A 21419-nucleotide genomic window follows, 5' to 3' on the forward strand; every position below is an offset into this window, starting at 1 on the left:
TGGAAAGTTTAGTTTCAAACAAATAGGTGCTGTGTGTAAGAAGCGTTTCCCGGACTTCACCTGTCAAACTTCCTTGACCTAAAATGAAGGGTCATTCTGAATCCTTCTTTTACGGATTTAAAAATGAGAATAATATACACAGCGAGCAGGGTAAGAAATGTACTGACGGTAAGAAATCCAGGCCTGGGGCTGCAAACAAAACCTTAACTGAGGTCTAGGATGGGCCTTCTGCAGGGAAAATAGCCTTCTGGTCATAGGTAGAACCCAGCAGGGAAGGAGGACAGAACCAAAGAAATGAGTGTGGAATTTAGAATAAAATTTTGGTTTCTGGGGGATTTTATTATCTGAAAATTTCAAAAGGAATTAAGGTTCTAATTTCAGGACCGGTGTTAAAAATGTAGTGATAGGTTTTGAGGGGGGGGCCCTTAAAAGTACTGATATGACGGAGCAGAGGACAGTAGTCCCAGGTGCCCCAGGGGAACAGGAGTTCATCCCACGTGACAACAGGCCTGGGAAGGCTTAGCTGTGAGCTGAGCAACCTCACGGTCTGGAAATCGAGAATGAGTCCAAAGGCTGTGCAACCCCTCGCTCCCTCTGCCCAATGATCACTCGTCCCCAACAACGTGCAGAATTTGACTTAGAATCATATCTCTGTTTAGAACCTGTGGCCTGTCTTCCCTGGATGCACACGCAGCTTCCGGCCCTGCTGTAGGGGCACTCACCCCCAGGGTCGGCTCACGACCGCAGCTCAGGGGCTGCGCACACGGCTCCTGGGACCTCGGAAACCCCATCTGGGGCGTGAATCCTATGCTTAGCACGGAACCGGCTCATTCCTTCCCGGGCTTCCGCCTGTTTTTATAAAATTCTCTCCGAACATGACCCATCATTTGGAGGACAGCAATTTCTAGGGAGCAACAGGGGAGGGGATTTCAGCCAGCGGTCTACAGAATTGTCTAGTAAGAGTGCATTTCGGGGGCTCCAAATGGAACCCTGCATCTAACAAGAAAAACTTCTTGTTTTCAAAAGCAAAACAACTCAGAACAAAACGAAACACGACCTAGAGGTCAAAGCACAGCAGTCGGTCCATCCCGGCTGCCCGCGCAGGGGCTGGCGCGGGTCCTGGATGCTCTTCCTGGGGGCAGGGCGCGGTCCGCGGGTGGGGGTGGGGGGGTGCTTTAGCTCATGTGGAAGCGGTGCTCCCCCCGTGTGATGTGGGACGAGAACTCGTAGCGGTCCTGGCTGTGGTAGCCGCACATGTTGCACTCGAAGGGATCTCGGAAGCCGTGGCAGCCCATGTGGATGGTGTACATGACGTGGTCCAGGAAGAGCACGCGACAGTGTTCGCACCTGTACACCTTGAGGGGCTCCCCGCTCGTGCCGATCACGCGCAGCGCGTCCGCGGGGCCCTCGGAGGCGGCGCGCAGCACGTCGTAGGCCGCGTGCTCCTCCTTGATGGACAGGCCGTTGCGCGCGTGAGGGGTGAAGTGGTTGGTCAGGTAGATGAGGCCGCCCCGCTGCTCCTCCGTGTTGCTCTCGGTGTCCGTGGAGTCCTGGCAGCTGTTGCTCGGCGACGCCTCGCGCTCGGAGGACGCGGACTTGGCCTTGGAGAGCAGCAGCAGGTTCTCCACGGCGCCGTCCTGGGCCGAGTGGTTGGAGCGCGCGGGGCCCTCGGCGTGGGGCTTGTGGAGGTGGTACATGGGGCTGAGCACCGGGACCACGTCGGAGCTGCCCGGGGGCGTCTGCACCAGGGGGCGCAGGGACTCGGCCCCCAGGTAGCTGATGGCGTTGTTGATGGCCTGGTCCATCACGTGCGTCTGCATCATCTCGTTCTCCTTCTCGTAGCTGGCGCTGCCGTCGTAGGGCAGGTCCGACAGGCACTTGTCCCCTGTGGGAAGCGGGGGACAGTCAGAGAGGCCCAGGTTACCTCTGCACCCGGCGGCAAGAGCTGACAACTACACCTGCAGGGCACCGACCTCGGGAGAGCTGACACATCTCTGCCTGCCGGGCACCTGGCACGGGGCTCTGCCCGGGGTCGGCGTTTAAAACCAATTTGTCTGGACAGATCAATAAATGAATCGGGGAAATAAGGATGGTGTGCCGATTTAAACAGCATATATTCAAACGGATGAAACCAATACTTGTGTCTTTTACTCCGGATGTTATAAACATTTTTATATTTAACATTAATATTTAAATGATGTATTTTCAATATACTGTTGTAAGAAATTTACAATGACTGCTTAATTTATCAAATTTATTTAATTAAAACATAATTATATGATTTCAACAATGTGCGACGTACTTATTTAAAATAATATTATCTCGTATGTTTTAAATTCCCATCTTTAATACGCTAGAATAAGGCTTAATCAAAAATACGAAAACCGTATATTCTTTATAGTGAAATGGTATCAGTCTTGTCAGTAGCACAAAGCTGGCTCTGACTTGCGTGAGAGTGAAAAGCATCATCGGACGCACCGGCCTCCACATCCTGCCTGGCCTCCAATTCCACTCTCGCCTCCCAGCCCTTAGCAGCACTGAGCCTGTGCTGCAGAGTCACGTGGTGGAGAGCCAGGAGCAAAGCAAGGAGGCTCCAGGGGTTACGTTTACTTGTCCTTTCAAACAATTACTGAACATGAACGATGGCCGAGAATTGTTGTCAAGGACTTGTCAGCAAGCTTAGCCTCAAGAAACTTAAGGTCTAATATCACGGTTTGTAGAAGGCGGCGAGCTCGCTTCCCCTGGAAAGGGGAAATTTGAGAAAAGATTTGACTTCTTGTAATTAACTTTCGAGTATAAATTTTCACAATGAAATAAAATGAATATACTTGAAGATACACCTTCCCGATATACTGGTTCTAAGCTCAGTAGGAAACCATGGCTTCATTAGCAAATTCATTAATGAACTGTCTGTCCTCATGGTCAGGGCTATTGATTCACTGGACTTTCAGCGGTGGTTAGTTAATAAGTCACAGGACGAGAGGCCATCCACAGGCAGGTCTGAATTGTTTACGTTTCACCCCTCGCTCTGCTTCTTTCCTTCTCGCACCAAATCTCCACCAAGCGTCCACCCTGAAGCAGACAGGAGGGACGGAATGGCCAACAAGCAACAGTGGTCCCCATTCTCAGCAGCCCACAGGGGAGACAGACATTAACACATGATAACATGCAGTGCATCCCTGTCTGAGAAGTTGCATGAAAGGAAAGGAAGGTTTGCTACGGGGACCTAATGAAGCTTTCTAGTATGATGAGGCATATTCCTGCCACTTATCAATGGTCACAGATTTTTTTAAGGATTAATAATAAGTCTAGGAAGTATGGAGCAGTTTATCCTTCTGTTGCTAAGAGCTGGCTGCAGACCGTGAAGTGTGTCCCACACAGGAGAAGCAAGAGGACGGAGAGGAGAGGGAGACTGGAGCCTTGAAGGGATGGGTGAAGGTGGCCAGAGCCCTGGGCGGATCAGTAGGCTGGGTAAACCCTGCAGAGACTGTGTCTGAAGGAAGACAGAAAGGTCCGAAGGAAGGAAGCACCCTTCTCTGTCACTGGCGGGAGGCAAAGGTGAGGAATGCCTTCCGGCTGCCTAAGGGTCCAGGTTACAGCTGATGGTGGCTGGAGCGGCTGGTGACAGCAAGGACCCCCACACCTCCCACACTGAAACCTGACAGCACGGTCTGCAGCTAGTTCTTAGCAACGAAAGGAAAAATTGCTCCACAGTTCGTAGACTTATTAATAATCCTCAAAAATGTCCGTAACCTTTGATAACTGTCCAGGAGTATGCCCCATCATACGAGAAAGCATCACTAGGTCCCACTTCTTGCTTTGTTAGGGATGTGTATCATACAGCGGCCTGGCTCTCATTCATTCAAATCTGCTGGTGGTCAGGAGTGACACACGCCCTGACAACAGTACAATGTGACCCTTGGATGACACAAAGAAACTTGTCAGTGGACTGCCACGCCCTCTGCAGAACTGCAACAGAATGGAATTTCTACGTAAGTTGGGTGGCAGGGATCACAGAAGTGGTGTTTCTCCCCATTTAAGCTTAGAAGTAATTGAGTAGCATTACAGAAACCACGTGGGTTTTTTTTTCCTGTTTTTGTGTCGAGGTGCCAAGTGTCTGGTTACCTTAACCTCAGAGGAGAAGGAGTCCCTTCTGGCTGGTATCTCAGTCTGTCTCTCCACCAAACCCCAGCAGGGAGGGGAGGGGAGTGGACTTCACAGACAATTCTGATACATATAGAAGTGCTTACAGCTCCACCAAAATGGTGCTTTCCCACCTAATCATCCTGTTTCTCCCAAAGTCATGGTTCTGTGGTTTCCTAAGCAACCACTGAAATCTGTTGGTTTTACAACTGGGAATCAACAACAAAAGGAGGTAGGAAATAAACAACAACAACATAGATTTCAGACTCACGTGGCATATTAAAACCACCCGCAGAATTTCTCTTCCCTAATATTCCACAAAGTGAGAAAATCCCACAACGTTCACTTTGGCAATATGCTAAAGAAAGGTACATGGTCTAATGAGATGCATGTTTATAAACAATCAAGGATCAAGGAAAGAAAATTCTGGCATGAGATGCATGGCAAAGCTTGCCCGTTGATCTCGCTTACAAACACCTTAAGTATGAATCAACAAAATCTTCAGCATTTTCCCTAATATCCTCATATCCATAGAGAATCAATTCAAATAGGTGTCTTTTTCCACGTATGATCAAAAAGCAGTTAAAACCTCTGCTAACGAGACCAGGTGACCCTGGCCAAGTGAGCAGTGAGACTGGTTCTCTGGATGGGAGACAGGAGTTAAGTCCTCAGTGCTGTACACTGGGAGGAAATAGCCCAAAGGACCAGAGCAGGCCCCTGTGGGAAATACTCCCCAAGCAGGTACAGTACAGGGATAACTGGTTTAGGGCATTTAACCAGGTCTCAGAACGAGGGACAGAGGGCGGAGAGGAACTCTTTTAACAAAGGCTGCACTTCGCCTCACCTGAACTCTCCCAACCCCATCCTTGGCATTCTTTCAGTATTGAGAAAAGTCAATAGCTCTCACAGGAGAAAAAAAATCTCAGATACAATAGGAAGAATGTAGACATGTCAATCAAACTCTATCAGCCCAAGCTGAATAAGCAAGATGAAAAGAAAAGGTCATGGTTGCTGTGAAGATATTTTCTAGCAAGACAAGGGAAGAAAGGAAGTGAAACACAGACCACTAAGCCCATCCTAGGGAAAAGCTTAATTCAAGGAAGAGAAGTAATGTTTCATAATTGCTTTGTGACACAGATTCAATTAAAAAAGATACTGAAACATGGCAGGCTAAAACAACAGAATAAGATGAAAACAGAGATTTTCGATCTCAGGAAACAAAATGAGGTCCAAACAGTATTATTACAGAATTAACACATGGATTAGAAACATCAAGTAATAGAACATAAACTCCTAAAAATGGAATTACTAACATAGAGGAAAAACACAAGATAATAACAGTGAATAAATGTGAAAAAGCCAAAAAAATAAACTTAGAGAAACGCTAACAGATATGGAAGACAAACTCTCCAACATAAGGACATCTGGTATCTCTGAATAGAGATCACAGCAGATGAAACAAAATATATATTTATAAAAAAGAGAATTTCCAAGAAATAAAAGAGAAAAGAAGGGAATCCCCAGATTAAAATGTCAGGAAATTTTTATTCAGAATGCAAAAACACCAAGACACATCCCAGTTAGGGTATTTAACTTTTAGGTTAAAGAAAAAACTCTTCAGGCATTCAGAGAGAAAATGAAAATCTTGCCTTCAGTCATGATGGCAAGATCTAAAAAGTTCCCAGGGGAAAAAAAAGAGTGAACAACATCACATACTTGTCAGAATGCTCTTCAGGTAGAAAGGCAGCAGGCAGACCTCCTCAAACACAAAGCAATTATGAAAACAGAACACCTACAGAAGCTTCTTGAAAAGAGTGGCATGTAAAGTCCAATCAATTAAGAGATCACTCTAAATAAATAGAAATAGTAGTAGAAGGGCTGGGTCTGAGCCTCTCTTGAGTTCAAACTCAGAGCTCTTTCAATCCCACCAATACCCTGCCAGCTTGTACGGTTACAGCTGCATTCCTACACACTCTTTCTGAATTTGTATACAAGATAGACGACTTCTAGAGGTAAGAGGTCCATCTCCTTTTTAATTTTAGAGATGGAGAAACCACAGGTTAGGAGTGGTTGATGAAAACCCCATCAAGTTGACATGAGGGTAAGGTAGTCATCTGGGGGCAAGAAGAGGCATTAGTTTAGAAATAAACTGCCAATCACCAAACTCTTGGGCAAACACCTAACAGAACACACAGCCAGTTCTGAGCCCTTTTTTCCAATCTCCACTCTGCCATCCTTGTCCTACTGTCTACTGTCGTTCCCCCCGGGACCCTGCCACTTCTCCTGTGCTGTCCACCTCTCCCCAGTGACTCCTTTTTACCTTAGCTTTGCTTGACCAGACAGACGGGTTCTGGTTTTGTTTGTTTGTTTGTTTGTTTATTTATTTATTTATAAATAGCATCTAAATCTCAATACAACACCTAAATTGTGGTCTCACCCGCGGTGGCTACTGCGGAGTTTCACAGATAGTTATTTGAAGTCTCCGTAAGCTGCAGGGGCTGAAATGCCCATTTATAAAGCCCTTGGTATCCCTCACTTTCCTCACCTGAAGGAGGAAGTGGTACCCAGCTCCCCAGGGCCCGTGACTGTCAACAATCCTCGGGCACACGTACTGCTCTATCTCTCCTGGTCACCGGCCCCCAAGCCCCCTCCACACAAGGCCTCCAGGGAGGAGCTGAGGGGCCCCAGGCTCGCCTCCACCCGGTGCTACCTGAAATCCCACCCGCAGCACTTGGTCCTCCATGTCACGTCACTCCCACTCTGCACAGGAAACGTGAGGCCTCCCCCCCGCCCAACAGTCTAAAGGCTCAGGTTTGTGTGGGCGACTCCCCAGACCGCGTCTCCAGCCGGTGGTTTGCAAAAGTGTTTTTTAACTGAATCCTTCCTCCCCCCCACCCCTCCCAACACCCAGCCTCCGATCAAAATGAAGCCTGTTTTAAGTGTCAGAGACAGGATGGAGCCCAAGAACCTGGCCTTCTGTTGGTCCTGCCCACCTCCTGCAGGAAAGCAGCTGCCCCAGCCCTCACTGACCACTAACCCCGTGCTGGACCCACGCCCTCTCCCAACACACATTTCCCAGGCTCCCACAGGGCATCACTCAGAAAGCCCTTGAAAACGAGCAGCTCAGACCCAGACTCTATCTTTTCCCAGAACCTGTCAATGGCACATGGGCCCCCATGACTCATAACTTCCATCCCCCAGTCCCGGCACGGCCCCCATACCTCCCTCACTCCACCACAGCCCCACCGTCCTCGCATTTCCAGTCAGTCTTTGGCACTCGAGCTCTCTATTTTCCAAGATGTGGCTCCAATCAAAAACATGCCAATGCTTTCTTCTGCCTACTGCATTGAGGCTACCTTTCTCACCTTGGCATTCCAAGGCCATTCACCTGTGGCCAGAGCTGACTCAGGCTTTACTATTATGGCTCCCCTGAGGATCCGTGGGTCACCCTGGGATGCGCCCTGCTTGTCAGACGTGTCCACACGTCCCGCTCCAGCTCCCAAACGGCATCATCATTTCTCTGTATTTGTATCCATCTGCCTAGAACCCTCCTCCATTCTTCCACTGTCAAAAATGTGTTGAAATCCTCTTCCTCCCTCCCAGTGACAGGTCACTGTCAGCTTCACAAGCTTTTACTGATCCTCTTCCCTGGACGTGACCCTCCCTCCTGCTAGTCCTCCCTGGACGTGACCCTCCCCCCTGGTAGTCCTCCTTGGACATGACCCTCCCCCCTGGTCATCCTCCCTGGACGTGACCCTCCTCCCTGGTAGTCCTCCTTGGACGTGACCCTCCCCTCTGGTCCTCCTCCCTGGACATGACCCTTCCCCCGGTCCTCCTCCCTGGACATGACCCTCCCCACTGGTCCTCCTCCCTGGACATGACCCTCCCCACTGGTCCTCTTCCCTGGACGTGACCCTCTCCTCTATGTTCCTCCTTCTACATTATCTTCATGATATTATCTTCACACTGAGGGCTTCTAAATGTTGTCACTTCCTTGGTGCTAATCTAGGTTCATAAAACCCCGTGATATACGTAAAGAGTGGAACCAAGGCTGGAGAGTTTGACTAATTTTGCGAAGGTGACAGTGTGGCTGTGAACTCACACCCTCAGGCTGGGTCCCCAGCCCAGAGCCCTTCGCCCCTCCCTCCTGCCCAGGTGTCATCCTTCTTGAACTCCCAGGGTCTGGGCTGGATGATGGCTACATTGGCAATAACCTCCTAGAGGAAGGGCTGTCCCACCCTGAAAGCACCTGGCACAGGTAGAGTCAGCGGTATCTCCTTGCTGGGCACCTCACAGGCCAGTTGCCCTGCAATTCTGCCCTTTTAGCCTTCAAAGTAGCCCATGTGGGGAGTATTATGAGCTTCTTCTGAAAAATGAGCACCTGAGGCTCAGAGAGGCTGCTCTCCAGGCCATGCCCCCGCTGCCCTGTGCTCACTGACAGGCCACCCCCAAAGGACACACAGCGTCCACAGGCAGATCTCACCGAGTGCCCCAGAAGCTGCAGAACCACCTCTAAGGGCAACTCCTGGGACAAGGTCTGTTATTTTTAAGAAGCCTATTGGAAAACCATTCCGAGATATTTGAGAAATGTTAAGCTTGCCAATGTTTGCTTTTTAAAAAATGAGATATGTTTTCCTTTCTTCTACCCTCAACTAATCACCATCTAAAGCACCCGCGTGGTTGTTCTTTTAAGAGACAGGAAACGTTTAACTCTTACCAACAAATTTCTGAGGCATAGAGCTCTTACGTTTGGCGACGTTACTTGCTAGTCTGTCCAGCACGAGCGAGCGCTCCGATCCCATCTTGCACAGGTCTTCTGCCATTTCACTGTGATTAGTTTCTTCTTTAATGACTAAAGTCAAAGACAGTTAGAAAGACCAGTTAAGAAACACTTACGGTGAAAGGATTCAGTCTCATCATCAGTGTTAAATATGACATGTGTTAAGCGCCTACACGAGCCAGGATCTTCCCGGAGATTATTTCTAATCTTCCTAGCAACCCTGCCAGCCAGATGGAGGCTGACCAGAGCCACCTGCTAATGACACCTGCCTTATCCCCCAAGACCAGGGAATAAGCACCACCACTGTCCCTAGAAGCCGGACTGTGATTAAGTAATTGTGTCCCTTTGACAAGTCCTCTTAACTTTTCAAATACACCCCAATCCACTAATTCAGTCAATCCTGACAGCAGCCCTCCTGAGAGTCAAAGAACTCTCAGCTAGAAATGATCCAAGGCTCGGACTCTGCCACAGTGAACAGAGGTGCAGGAGAAACCTGGCCACAGAGATGCTGCAGCCAATCCTGGCAACATGGGAATGAACTCAGAGCTCCTGGACCCCGAACACAGCAAACCGGAAAATCAAAAAAACATGCACCGTAAGAAATCTAGAAATTGTGGAGGTGAATGTTGATCTAGGAAGTGTTTCTAGCCAATCTGTGCTTTTCTGTGTCATCCCTTTCTTTCCATAATTGAAGACACAGCTTTGTATCCTGCGTAACCACCCGTGTTCTAGTTTTTATGGTTGGATTTTTGGAAATATCGCTCTTTCATCCCCCTGCAATTTCTCCTAAGCTATAAGAAGCTAAAAATGCAAACTGATTATCTTCCAAATGGCTAATCAATTCTTCCCACACCAATTCTGAAAAGTCCACTGAAATCCCACTGCTCTGTGCTTCTTCCTTTTTCAGATGGGATGGGCTGATTGATCACAGGGTCTCTGGAAGTTTTACTCATTTCTATTATGGATTTGTCTGTCCATTCTTCAAAGAGGTCCAGATGACAGCTACGTTTGAATACAGCATTAGACATTACTCTTCTTTTTAAAAAAATGCCATTTCCCTCATTTGCTTTTCCAGATACACTTTATAACATTCCAATAAGATTGACAAACCAATTTCATGCTAAAACCATGCTGTGATCCCAGAGGACACACGTGCAGTGTCCAGGCCTCTCTCCCTGTGACTCCTCCATGTTTTCTGGCCCCAGTATTGTTTGCTAGCTTTCTTCATCATGGACTGCACATGACCTGCTAAGATTATTTCTAAGCATTTTATGTCTTCATTGCTTCACGATGAACGCCACTTTGAAAAAATATATTTCAAATTGGTTATTATCGCTGGTAAATTTAATTTTTTAGCCTTGGAAATGTGGGTTTCTTATTAAATGGACAAACGTAACAGCCCACACCCTGATTTATACGAGGGGTACCCATAAAATCCGTAGAATTCAATTGCACTGGTAGTATTTTTGATTTATCAAGCTGATATGCTTCCCGGTGTATCCATCCTTCTCTGCAAAGCCGGGCCTGTGGCCTGTCCAGGGCGCCTACAGCACCTCGAGCTGGGTTTCCTCTCTGCCAGGCCATGGGGCCTCCTGAGACCCTCAGAGACAGCACAGTGAGGGGCCACGAGCCCAGGGCTCCCAGACCACTGACTCTTCTGCCATTTGATTCATTTTTCTCTAAGCTTGTAACACAATCTGTGCACCTAAGCCTCAAGGGAACTTCATGTTTTCCACAAAGACATTAGGAAATTATGACAGATGACCAAAAAGCCTTTTCCTAAATAAAATCATATTCAGAAAAATTAAATCTTTGCTACATCTCATAAGCTAGGCTCTGTCTATACCTAAAGCCCAAAGAATGGCGCCAACCTAAGGGGATGGGGAGGGGTGAGCCCGCTTAAGGGCCCATCTGAGTGCTCATGGGGGCTGGTCCTGGGGGCCCCGGGAGGGATGGGTCATGAGAAATGCACAGAGGGCACAGGTCAACCAGCCCAGCACAGCGAGACCCCCACCCACTGCCTGCCCGAGACCCGGTGTAGCCTTGCACGAATCCCACTGGCTTTTATGGACCCTCAACCAGCACTAACTCCACAGGAGAAGCCGTCTCATCTGAGTACAGGACAGAAAGCCATCCTGAAGAATCCCAAACCATCTGATCACCAAAGGAAATCAATCTGCATCTTAGGACTAAATGGATCCACACTCTCTCTGTTTACGTCTTTCACTTTACGTTATCTCAGCTCAGAGCCAAATGTTATCTCGAGATGCAATACACAGCGAAGCATCAGAGCACATGAGGAAAAAAGCAAGCTTCCCTTGAGACCTGCGACAGCTGCAAGACTACAGCCAGTCAGGGTCTTCCAATCATCCCACGTTCCAGGCAGGTGCCAACACTGATGAATGAAAACATGGCCTGAAAGCTCTTATTGGATCCACTTCATGAAAAAATCACTTTTAAAACCAGATTTCACATCTTATTTTGATGACTAAGCACAAAGAAGCAATTGATACTCCAGATTAAAAAAAAAAAAAAAAAAAACAGCAAAAACCAGAAAGAAAAGAAAAAAACCCAGACTTTCAAGGGTCACTACAATCTTAGAAGCTTCCCCAGACTTCGAGAGGAAGGGGTTTCAAGGTCACGTGCTCCCTGGTAAGAGGAGGTCTTGGAAAGCTGGGAAGCACAGGGCACTCCTAGTGAGAGTTCAGCGGCCAAAAACATCCCTCCATCCCAGCCGTGGTGGCTCCCGGGCCTGTGCTCTGGTCCAGCTGCATCCCAGCGGGCAGGGGGCCCTCCTTCCCCCCAGCTGGGGAGGGAGGGGGAGCCAAGGCCAGGCAGCCTGTGCCCTCGGCGCTTACCTGGGTACAGTGTGCCTGGAAGGCCCATGCTTTGCAAGTAGTTGTGGCAGCGCTCTTTGTGTTCCTCTAAAGAGCTTCGCTGTTTATAGCTTCGGCCACAATATCCACATTTGTGAGGCTTACCAACTGCAGGAGACACAATGGAGTTCAAGACCCCGATTAAATAGCGGCCGTACGTGTCATGGGAAGGCATGCAATACACTTTTTACCAAAAAGGCAAAAAAAAACTCTGCTCTTGAGAGCTAAAAGCATTATGGGCTCCGTCAAGTTGACTGAATTTAAAGATGTGAATGCCCAGGGGTTTCCTGATTGTACCAAGAACTCCTGTTACCTTTTTATCATTTTAACTTGTTCACTGCCTAACAAATTCTCTTCTACTTAAATCACAAAGTCTGAACTTTAACTGGAAGAAACAAACCACTGCAGTGTTATAACAGGGATGCCCGACAACAGGGCAGAGATGTGAGGAAGGCCTGAGCTGGCTGGATAAGATACAGACTCAGCTCCAAAGTTGGCCTCTTGTCCATGGCCACACCGTGGGCCAGGTCTGGAGTGACAGTGGCGTCAGGTCTGATGCAACCAAAGTGAATTCAACTCCTAAACTAGTGCTAAACAAATACCTGAGGTCTGTAAGACACCACAGTGGATAAATAGACTTTAATGAAATAAGCATTTTGTTTCCAAAATGTATTTTCTTGTTCTAACCTGGAAAAGCTCTGTTATCTCCCCAAAGACCTTTAGGGATGGCATGGCTTCTAGATCAGCCCTGTCCCACAGAATTTACTATGAAGAAGGAAATGTTCTCCACCTGTTCTGTCCAATATGGCAGCCACCAGCCACGTGTGTCCACTGAGCATTCGAAGTATGGCTCACGCCACTAAGAACAGAAGTTTGAATTTTGTTTAACTAATTAAAACTAAAATTTATATACCACATGTGGCTCATGGCTACTGTATTGAGCAGTGCACTTCTATACAGAGTTTAGTTCTTCCTGAATTTTATTGAGTGGTATTTTAGGAAAAGAAGACTAGCACAAGTTCATATCATGCCTAAGTTTAAAGATTTTAATAGCATTTTAGGAGATAAAATGGATAAAGGATCTTCTATTATTTATACAATACAAATTTCCATCCTAAAGCCAGAACCTTTTAGTTCCTTCTCATATTGTTAGATTTCACATATTTGAGAGTATTATGTCAAAATCGATGCCATCCAAATAGGACTGTTTGGTGAAACGGCTTAACCAAATCTTGTATTGGTTAAATCTCTTCCTTAGGTGAACAGAAACTATGGTTTAAGAAGACTAGACGAAAACCAAAATTTGACTTCTGGAACATTTACTGGAGGGAAAAGGGAGCTTTTATTATCTGGAGAAAGTGTTGTATCCCTAACATCAGAGAAACAACATTGATGTAGACAATGTTGCTAAAACCGCACGTTTTATTGAGTATGGCCTTTAGAAACTCATAGAATATAGATAACCCACTCAATGTCTCTTCCTGGAAAAGTTACAGCTTTAGCAAATGTCCATACATATGGCCTGGTGTCTGAATACCCATTTCTGTCTGCGTATATGATTGATTTTAACTCTGGAACATAAGAAGTTCATGAAAGCAACTGAACGAAAGTATATCTTGAAGTGTAGTCCACTGTTCTGCAGGAAAGAAGGTCTCTAGCCAAGCTTGCAATTTCCAAAGAAAGCAGAGAAGAAGGGAGGGGAACCCTTCCTCACCCTTCCAGACTACCCAAGCCCCTCTTATCAGTACGGGACAAATCCTATAGCCGGAACCTCAGGCCACCACCTGTTGCCAGGGAAAGCTACCAGGTGGATGGTGGTTTTTAGTGGAATGGGGGTGTGGCCATTTCACAACGGACTAGAACGTGACCATATTTGAATTTGCAGACAAAGGCTGAAGTCCTCACTTCATTCTAGTGAAATCATCTTGTAGAACCTAAGTCATTGTCTTTTTTTCTTTTTTTGCAGGAGTTGTGTGTCTGTGGCACTTTCCGACGGCAGAATCACCAGCAGCCCTGGATCAATGATGGTTTTCTCACTACAGTTTTGTCTACTCGCTCATCAGTGGATCCCTAATAGAAATAAAGTGTCCAGAGTCTACCACTGTTATATATAATCAGCCACACTGAGCAGGATACCATCATGCCTCAAATGAAATAAGCAGGCATGGAGCCAGAATAAGTTAAAATACTGCACGAGATATTTCTAACTTCACCATAGAACTGATATGCAGGAGAGATTTCTGTTGCCAATCAGAGTGACCCAGGGATGACGACAGTATGGTTGGTGTCAAGCTAGGGCTGAGTCTTTGTGTTTTCTACCAAAGGGGATATTGTGCATCCTACAACTCTAATGCAGTGTTACTGCTGTGATGATGTCAACCTGACTCCACATGAAGGCCACCTGTGAAGTTTCTCTGCCCTAGACCCCCGGTAGGCTCTGTACACAGACGGTGTCACTGTCACATCGGAAGCCTACAGAGACCCTGCAAACCTCCACCTCTGGGGGGACGACACATGTGCTCCTTATTAGCCACACGTGTAAGCACCTGCAAATGCTCACTGTCGCGGCGTCATCATCCCGCTTTGGGGGAGCCGCCTGTCTTCCTGTCTCCTGCAGCAAGGTCCTCCCCAGCCCTCAGCAGGGCCCAAGCCCCACAGGCACCCCCGCCGACCTCTCCTCGTGGAGAAGCCACTCCTTGGCTTCGTGTGTCTCCTTTCTCGGAAGATTCTGAGAAGCTCTCCCACGCCATCCCAGGGTTCTAAGAGCATGTGGGAGCCTCTGCCACGCTGACGGTCAGGAAGGAGGCCGGAACGAGGGGTGATGGCCGGACCGAGCATCTGAGAAGCAGAGCTGCCGGGACCCGCCCCCCACTGTCCCCGTGGCCTTGCGCTGACTCCCTGCAGGCACCACCCACCAGAGGAGGACCACCTCCCCACAACACTTGTAAATGCCCAGCACCTCCCTTTCCAGGACCACATGCTCACCGGGAACTTTTCCGAAGGTGAGCCTAGAAACTCGCCCTGTGGCTGGACCCAAGCCCTGCCTCCTCCCGGATGGACTCCTCCCGCCCGAGACTGACTGTCCCCTCCCTGCGCTCCTGCTGCCCCTCGGATGCTCGCACCACCGTACCCGGCACACGCTGGGGCTCTGCCGTCTCCTCCCCAGGGTGCTCAGTAAATGTGTGACGAGGAAGCGGCCCCAACCCTGGCATCAACTACACCCATCACCTCTGGGGAGCGGGGCCTGAGCGCAAGCCAACCTTCCCCAAGGACACGCATCCCCGCCTCCTGTGCTGCTGTCCTGGGGGCGTCGGGGGGAGCTGGGCTACAGCCTCTTCCTCTCCCACCGCAGGTCTGGACAGTCTGATCAGTGAGCTCCCTGAGGGCAGGGGCGAGGGCCCATCACCTCCTGCTCTCGGGGCTGGAAGGGCGTGATGTCAAACACCCCTGCGGGTGGCGTGCTGGCACAGCACACATTCCCTACCCTGTCCTCTGACCTGGAAGGTTACGGGGCCACTGGATCGTGAAACACCAAGGAAGCTTCTCCGGGGACAGAAGATCCAGTCTACTCAGAGGTGGATCTGTGCTCTCAGGCTGGAGCGCTTCGAATATCGTGGGACATTCTCGCTTACCATGACCTTGCTGAGACCCTGATTACTCAGGACGCATTTACTAAAATCTTATAACGGCCCCAAACCGAACTCTCCCACGGAGGCCTCGGCTGGCCTCTGGCGTGACCGTTGCACTTGGGCCCAGTCAGGAGCGCACCCTCAGGGAACAGGCAACACCCATCAGGACAGAATCACCTTATCTACCACCTTTGCAAAGAAAACTGGCCCCACGATGACTCCCGAAATGCTCGGCATGAAACAGTCGCGTGGGTGGCTTAGCAGTTAACGTTGAGAGACGTATTTGGAAACTTTGGGGTGTTAGCGGCACACTCAAGACAAGTACGAGCTGCCAAATCCTTTAAAAGAGAAACCCACTTACCTGACACAAGGGGACGAGGAGGCCTCTTTTGAAATACTCTACCTAAGATGAGACGTGTGCGTGCGTATGTGTGCGTGCGCACGCGTGTGTATGTTAAGGTTCCCCACCCATCCGAGCACGTGGGGGAGGGCACTGCTGTCTCCGTCAGGTGCAGCCGATGCCCGGGGGAGCGGTGTCCCGGGAGCAGGGCATCCCTGAGAGGATGCCAGGCAGTCCCCAAGCCGAGCCCCGCCTGCGCCCAGAGGACCTACCGGAGTGCGTCCTCAGGTGGCCGGTGAGGGCATCCCGCCGGCGACATGCGTAGTTGCAGAGGTGGCACTTGAAGGGCTTCTCGCCCGAGTGAAGCTTGATGTGCCGGAGCAGGTTGCCCTTCTGCGTGAAGGAGGCCCCGCACTGGTTGCACTGGAAAGGCCGCTCTCCTGCGGGGACGAGAAGGGAGCCGGTGAGAGCGGGACCCAGCGCTGGGACGAGGGGAGGACATGGCGAGAAAGTTGTTTCCCGAGGGCCCGGTGACTTCCACCGGCTGCAGGTTTGATGGAACGTGAGGCTTTCAGACTAAACCTGCCAGTTCCTTAACGCTTCACTGGTTGGGTCAATTTGATCTGAAAATCTAATTTTTTTCCCCTAAATCAGAACGGCACATCACAATGCAAATTCAAACTCATTTAAATAAAGCGGCGGCAACATTTTGTGATGAAGAGCCACTCTTCCTCATCAGCAGTTTTGGAATAAACCAATATCCAATTTTGCGTGTTGTGGCATTTGGTGGGGCTTTTAATGTGGCTTTTTTCAAAGGGTCTTTAAAATATGCCACTGAAGCAGCAAAATAAAAAGGAAACTCATTAAAAATGCATTTCAGGACCACAAGTTCATTTCAGCGTTACATTCTTATATTTAAATGAAAGGTACTTCATTATAACAGTTATAATAACTTCTTTTCATTTACATTTTCCCTGTATTTTCCCTTTCAATTTCTTCTCCATTACCTGTCTGTCCCTATGCAGGCAAATCAGGAAAGAGACAGACAGAGTGTGAGGGTGGGAGAGAGAGAGAAAGACTGAATAAAATGAGAAGTTGCGAAACTGGAGGGAAGGTCTGCACCGTCCAGAGAAAAGTCCCGAATCTCCCCGTGCTGCTGCCTCAAAATCTGACCTGCACTGAGGTTTCTGGCTTTTTGCTTTCCTCACAATCCTACAACCTTGAAGCTAGTATTGTTCTATCCATATTCATAGAAGACAGTTATATTTTCAGTACAAATATTCTAAGAGGTGCAATTTAGTTGTCACTAGGAATTCTTTCAGGGGTGGCACTACTGGAGTGGTGACAAAAACAAAAACAACAAAAAAACACTGGACCCTCTGCTGTGTGTCAGCTCATGTCCCCAAACTCTGAATCCAACAGAGGATGAAACAGGCATCTGTGCTCAAGAAATATGCTATTGAGTACGTCACAGGTCTCAGAATCTAAAATCGGTGAACATTTTTATTTAACTCTCAATTAAAAGAGGGATACATTTGTCATGTTTAAGTAAGCATTAAAGCTCTTTTAAAAACAAATGCTTTTTTTTTCCTTTTTTTTTTTTAAGAAGGAGAGCTCTGTATGACCACAATATCTGGTGTTGAGATACCATGAGAATGCACTTCCTAGTAACAATTTTTTTTCAGAAAGAAGAATGTGTTAACATGTGCAGTCGATCTTCCCAATCGGCTTACGTGATTTTGGTGAACAAGACAGCACTTAGCAAAAGCGATTAAGTAGAAGCATATCTGGTCCTCTTAAAATCGACACCAGATTAAATTTCAAAGTCTATATCGGCCTCTGAATTTCATGATTACCATCATTCTTAATTTTAAGTGGGCAGGACCGATGTGCTACTGGAAAAACTGCAACTAATTTACAATGATATTCAATCATAGACCATTTGGAAACTTGACACGAACCAGAATATATTCAGAATTCTCCCAAATCTAGATCTAGATTGGACTTGGCTGACCAGAGGAAGTCCAGCAGGTGGGAAGGTGATTATAAAAGTAACTAACTACCTAAATCTCTGAGTTAGGAGGCCACACTGGATGAGATTAAAATAGCTGATAGTCAGGCAGCCCCGAGGAGCGTCCAATAGAGATTGTTAATTACCTACTAGAAACACTTCTGAGCCTTCACACACACACACACACACACACACACACACACATGCGTGTGGCTGCCGTGCTTAACTCTAAGCAGACAAAAGAAGGAAGAAGAGTCCAGGGCGACCTCGCAGGGGAAAAGCCTCCACCCACTCGCTCTGGCAGGGGGACCCTCGGGCTGGCTGTTCTGGAAAGCTGGGTGGTCTCATGCCACGCAAATGCGTGTGACAAGGATGTGGGCCACTCTTGGTGACCAGCGTGCCTCAGTGTGACCCCACCCATTGTGAAGCGTCCCCTCTGTGCTGACGAGGTGCTTGTTGGGCTCCCCCCGAGCTCGGGCGGGCTGGAGGGAACACCGGCTTGGACCCTGCGGTCCAGCCAGCGTCTGTGCAGGACAGCCGGTCAGCAGAGTGAGAAAGGACAGATCCTTCCAGCCACGCGTCCCTTCGGCAGGACAGGGCAGGCAGGAAAGACAGGGGCCGTGCCTTGGAGAGTGCAATCTGTCTTCCAGTTTGAGTCATCGGCTCTCGTGTGTCCTGCTGGGCCTGGTGTCTTAAACCCGCTGGTAAGCTTTCCCGGAAATCTATCTGTTCCTGATTTGCTGTGCTGGCATGAAGATGTATCACAGGGCCCGGGGACCGGAAGACAGCGTTCCCTGAACTGACAACACGGAGCTCAACTCAAGGTGGTTGCCCTTTGGAGGTGTTAGCAGGAAAGGGATCAGGGCCCCGGAGCTAGACGACACAACGCGGCCCACGATACCTGGGTACTGCTACTGGTGATCGCTTGCCCCCCGCACGTATACGGCTGATGGGAGCCAAGTTAGACCAAGTTCCTCCAAGGCTGTATTCCCTTTTAGTTAATTGGGATGAGGGCTTTCATATCATTAATTCAAAATTTAGTTTTTAATCCCAGGAACTCTATAATCTGCCATTTCAGAGACTCCCTGTAAGAAATGTCTGCACTCCTTTTCATAACTTAATTGGGCAAAAAAGAAAGTCTCCACGGATGCCCACATCATGAAATTTCTGACCCTATATCTGAAGAAAGCGAATTAAAAAATACACTGAACTACAAGGCTTCGCTTGGGCTTATTGCAGCTGTGCCTTGGAACAGCACCCAGTGCGAGGCCGTGTTTATAAAGCACGGAGACTCTGCCTTTCCGCCTTATAGACGGGAACAGAGTGGGCACAGGGCCGGACAGAATAACCATAATTCAGACACTTTTCCTGATGCTTCCTGTTGAAAATCCCATCGTTTAGAATCAGATTACTGCACGTTCCTCTCCCACTACCCTCCCTCTGACTCCCCCGTGAACCCGCAGAAGTTGGCGGGAAAGTGTTACTACGACGCTTGAGTTTAAAAAAATGAAACTGAACAGCAAAACTGGGGAAGTGAAACGGTGTCATCAATGGACGACTCACACAAGGGCAGCCCTGGCCCCGCTCAGAGGCGGTGACGTGGGAGATTGCCCCGGACAGCTGCAGTCCTCCAGAAGGAAACCCCAGTGCGCCCAGCCGACTCGGTGACGGCAGGTGCAAGTCCTGGCTTCTGGGGGGACCTTAGGTGGAGCCCAGGCTCCCCGACGAAGGGCCCCCCGAAATGGCACTGTTTCCGGTCCACTGGCAACTGCATGTCCCACCACATACAGATGCTCCCAGTGTCCTCTGGGTCTGGACCAGAGTCTGCATTTTCAAAGGACACCCCAGTGATTTATGGGGACTTGACGTGTTAGAGAATTCAGGACGGGGTCGGTGATTAGCAAAGCATGTCTTTCTGATACATTCCACTCCGATTCCAGGAAAGTGTAAACCTTCTAGCATGTCTATTTATTCAAACCTAGTTTGGCCAAACTATTTCTATATAGACCTATGACTATATTTATGCAAAGTGGAAAAGCATTATGAAAACAAATCAGGAGTTCCTTGTTTCGTTTTTTTTTTTTTTTTAATAAAATTCAAAGCAGGAACCATAAAACTGATGGTCTCTATGTCCCTCTTTCTGGAATGAACTTGTTCTGTAAGCGAAAGACTCTGCGTGTTGGCACCTACTTGGCCCGTGGCCACTATCTGTGGGCAGAAGTGGGCAGCAAACAGCCGGTCTACTCTGCATGTCTATGCTTGGCGGGTTTATTCATTAAATGCAATTATTCTTTTTATCAGGGCAGGCACTCATTATATTTTGGCCATTTAGGATGCCAGCATTTCATTCAGTTATCAAATATTTATTGAAGAGAACTTTCACTGTACAGTCAGGTTTTACATGAATTAGCAGGAAAGTAATTCATGTGCGAGGTCTATTTCTCCAACAGGAATGAATTGATATGGGTCCCGGTGTATCCTGTGAAGGGTCTATCATCATGTAACCTACCTTCACGTTAATTTCCACCTCCTTACAAAGCGGGGAGCCTGTCTACTCTCCTGCGAGCTTCCCTTGGGGCTGGATGTGGCGTGGACATTCCACCGGATAATTGGAGGATTAAGAGGCACATTAGGAAAAGCAAAGTCTGCTAAACTGTAGAAGTTAAGTTTTTACCGAAAACGAATGTTGACTGAAAATAAACATATTTTACGGTTTTCCAGATGTATGACAAACAGAAATTATTTTGGGAACTGCCTGATTCAAATACAAAAATGACAACTCCACAAAGGTCCGCATTTCCTGACAACCCACCTGTTTTGCTCCATGAATTTTCTGAGTTCCTGCTTCAGTTTTGATAATCAGATAAGCGTTTGGCCCCTGGGGAGAATCGCATGAGGCTGTGATGCTCTTCCTTACTTCCCTGAGCTAGCTGACAAAACCCACCCTGCTTCTTCAGCCTGCTTTTATCGGTTTGTTTTTCTCCTCTTGTGGAGAACAGGGGCAGACGCTGGCTTTATGATGACCTAAGATGCCACCCACCGGGACAGCAATGGCTCACGGTATGTTTTATGTCCAAACTTTCAGTGACCACTGGAGTTGGCACATTTATTGTGTTGTTTCCACCTTTCAGGCGGAAGAGTAAAGTTTCTGTTTAATTCAAAAGACACCTTATGCATGCAGTTTAGGTAAGATGTTACCTGTTAACATTTTATTTTGAAGACTGTCTAGTGCCACTTGTGGTGACAGTCCTGGTGGGGACACCCGTGACTGGTCACCCACCAGGACCGTGCACCCTGGGGGATGTGGACGGTGCAGAATGGAAACCCTACTCCTCCGGCCCTCAATGTGAGAACATGTCAGGAGCCTGGGTGCAGCCGTCAGACACAAGACTGTCTGCATCCCTTCATTTCTGGACACAGAATACTGTTCTCTACTGCCAAAGCCTCCACTGCCCCATCCACTAGGACAGGGGTTTGGGTATTAAATTCTCTACCAATTTGAGATAGAAACTAGTGGCAACCAAAGCATCTGGGTGGGAGTGTCACCTGCTGGAGGATAAGCCATCTGAAAACAGAACTCTTTCTGAAAGACTAAATTTTGCTGCTATTCAATCATTCAACGAATGTTTCTAAAAATCAA

The 21419-nt window shown here is 48.3% G+C and overlaps 1 protein-coding gene across 1 annotated transcript in view; it reads right to left on the minus strand.

The window, feature by feature from the left end:
- Positions 1-1175: 1175 nt before the first annotated feature.
- IKZF1 (IKAROS family zinc finger 1) overlaps positions 1176-21419 on the minus strand; it is a gene marked incomplete at its 3' end in the record, with an annotated part of 83912 nt that continues 63668 nt past the window's right edge. Inside the window, exons 6-9 of the mRNA XM_082661803.1 lie at positions 16041-16208; positions 11782-11907; positions 8891-8995; positions 1176-1885 (exon numbers count right to left, since the gene is read on the minus strand). Of these exons, the coding sequence (XP_082517929.1) occupies positions 1176-1885; positions 8891-8995; positions 11782-11907; positions 16041-16208 (1109 nt within the window). The remainder of the gene's footprint in view (positions 1886-8890; positions 8996-11781; positions 11908-16040; positions 16209-21419) is intronic.

Source organism: Grampus griseus (assembly GCF_964374135.1).
Source record: "Grampus griseus genome assembly, chromosome: 9".
Taxonomy (NCBI): domain Eukaryota; kingdom Metazoa; phylum Chordata; class Mammalia; order Artiodactyla; family Delphinidae; genus Grampus; species Grampus griseus.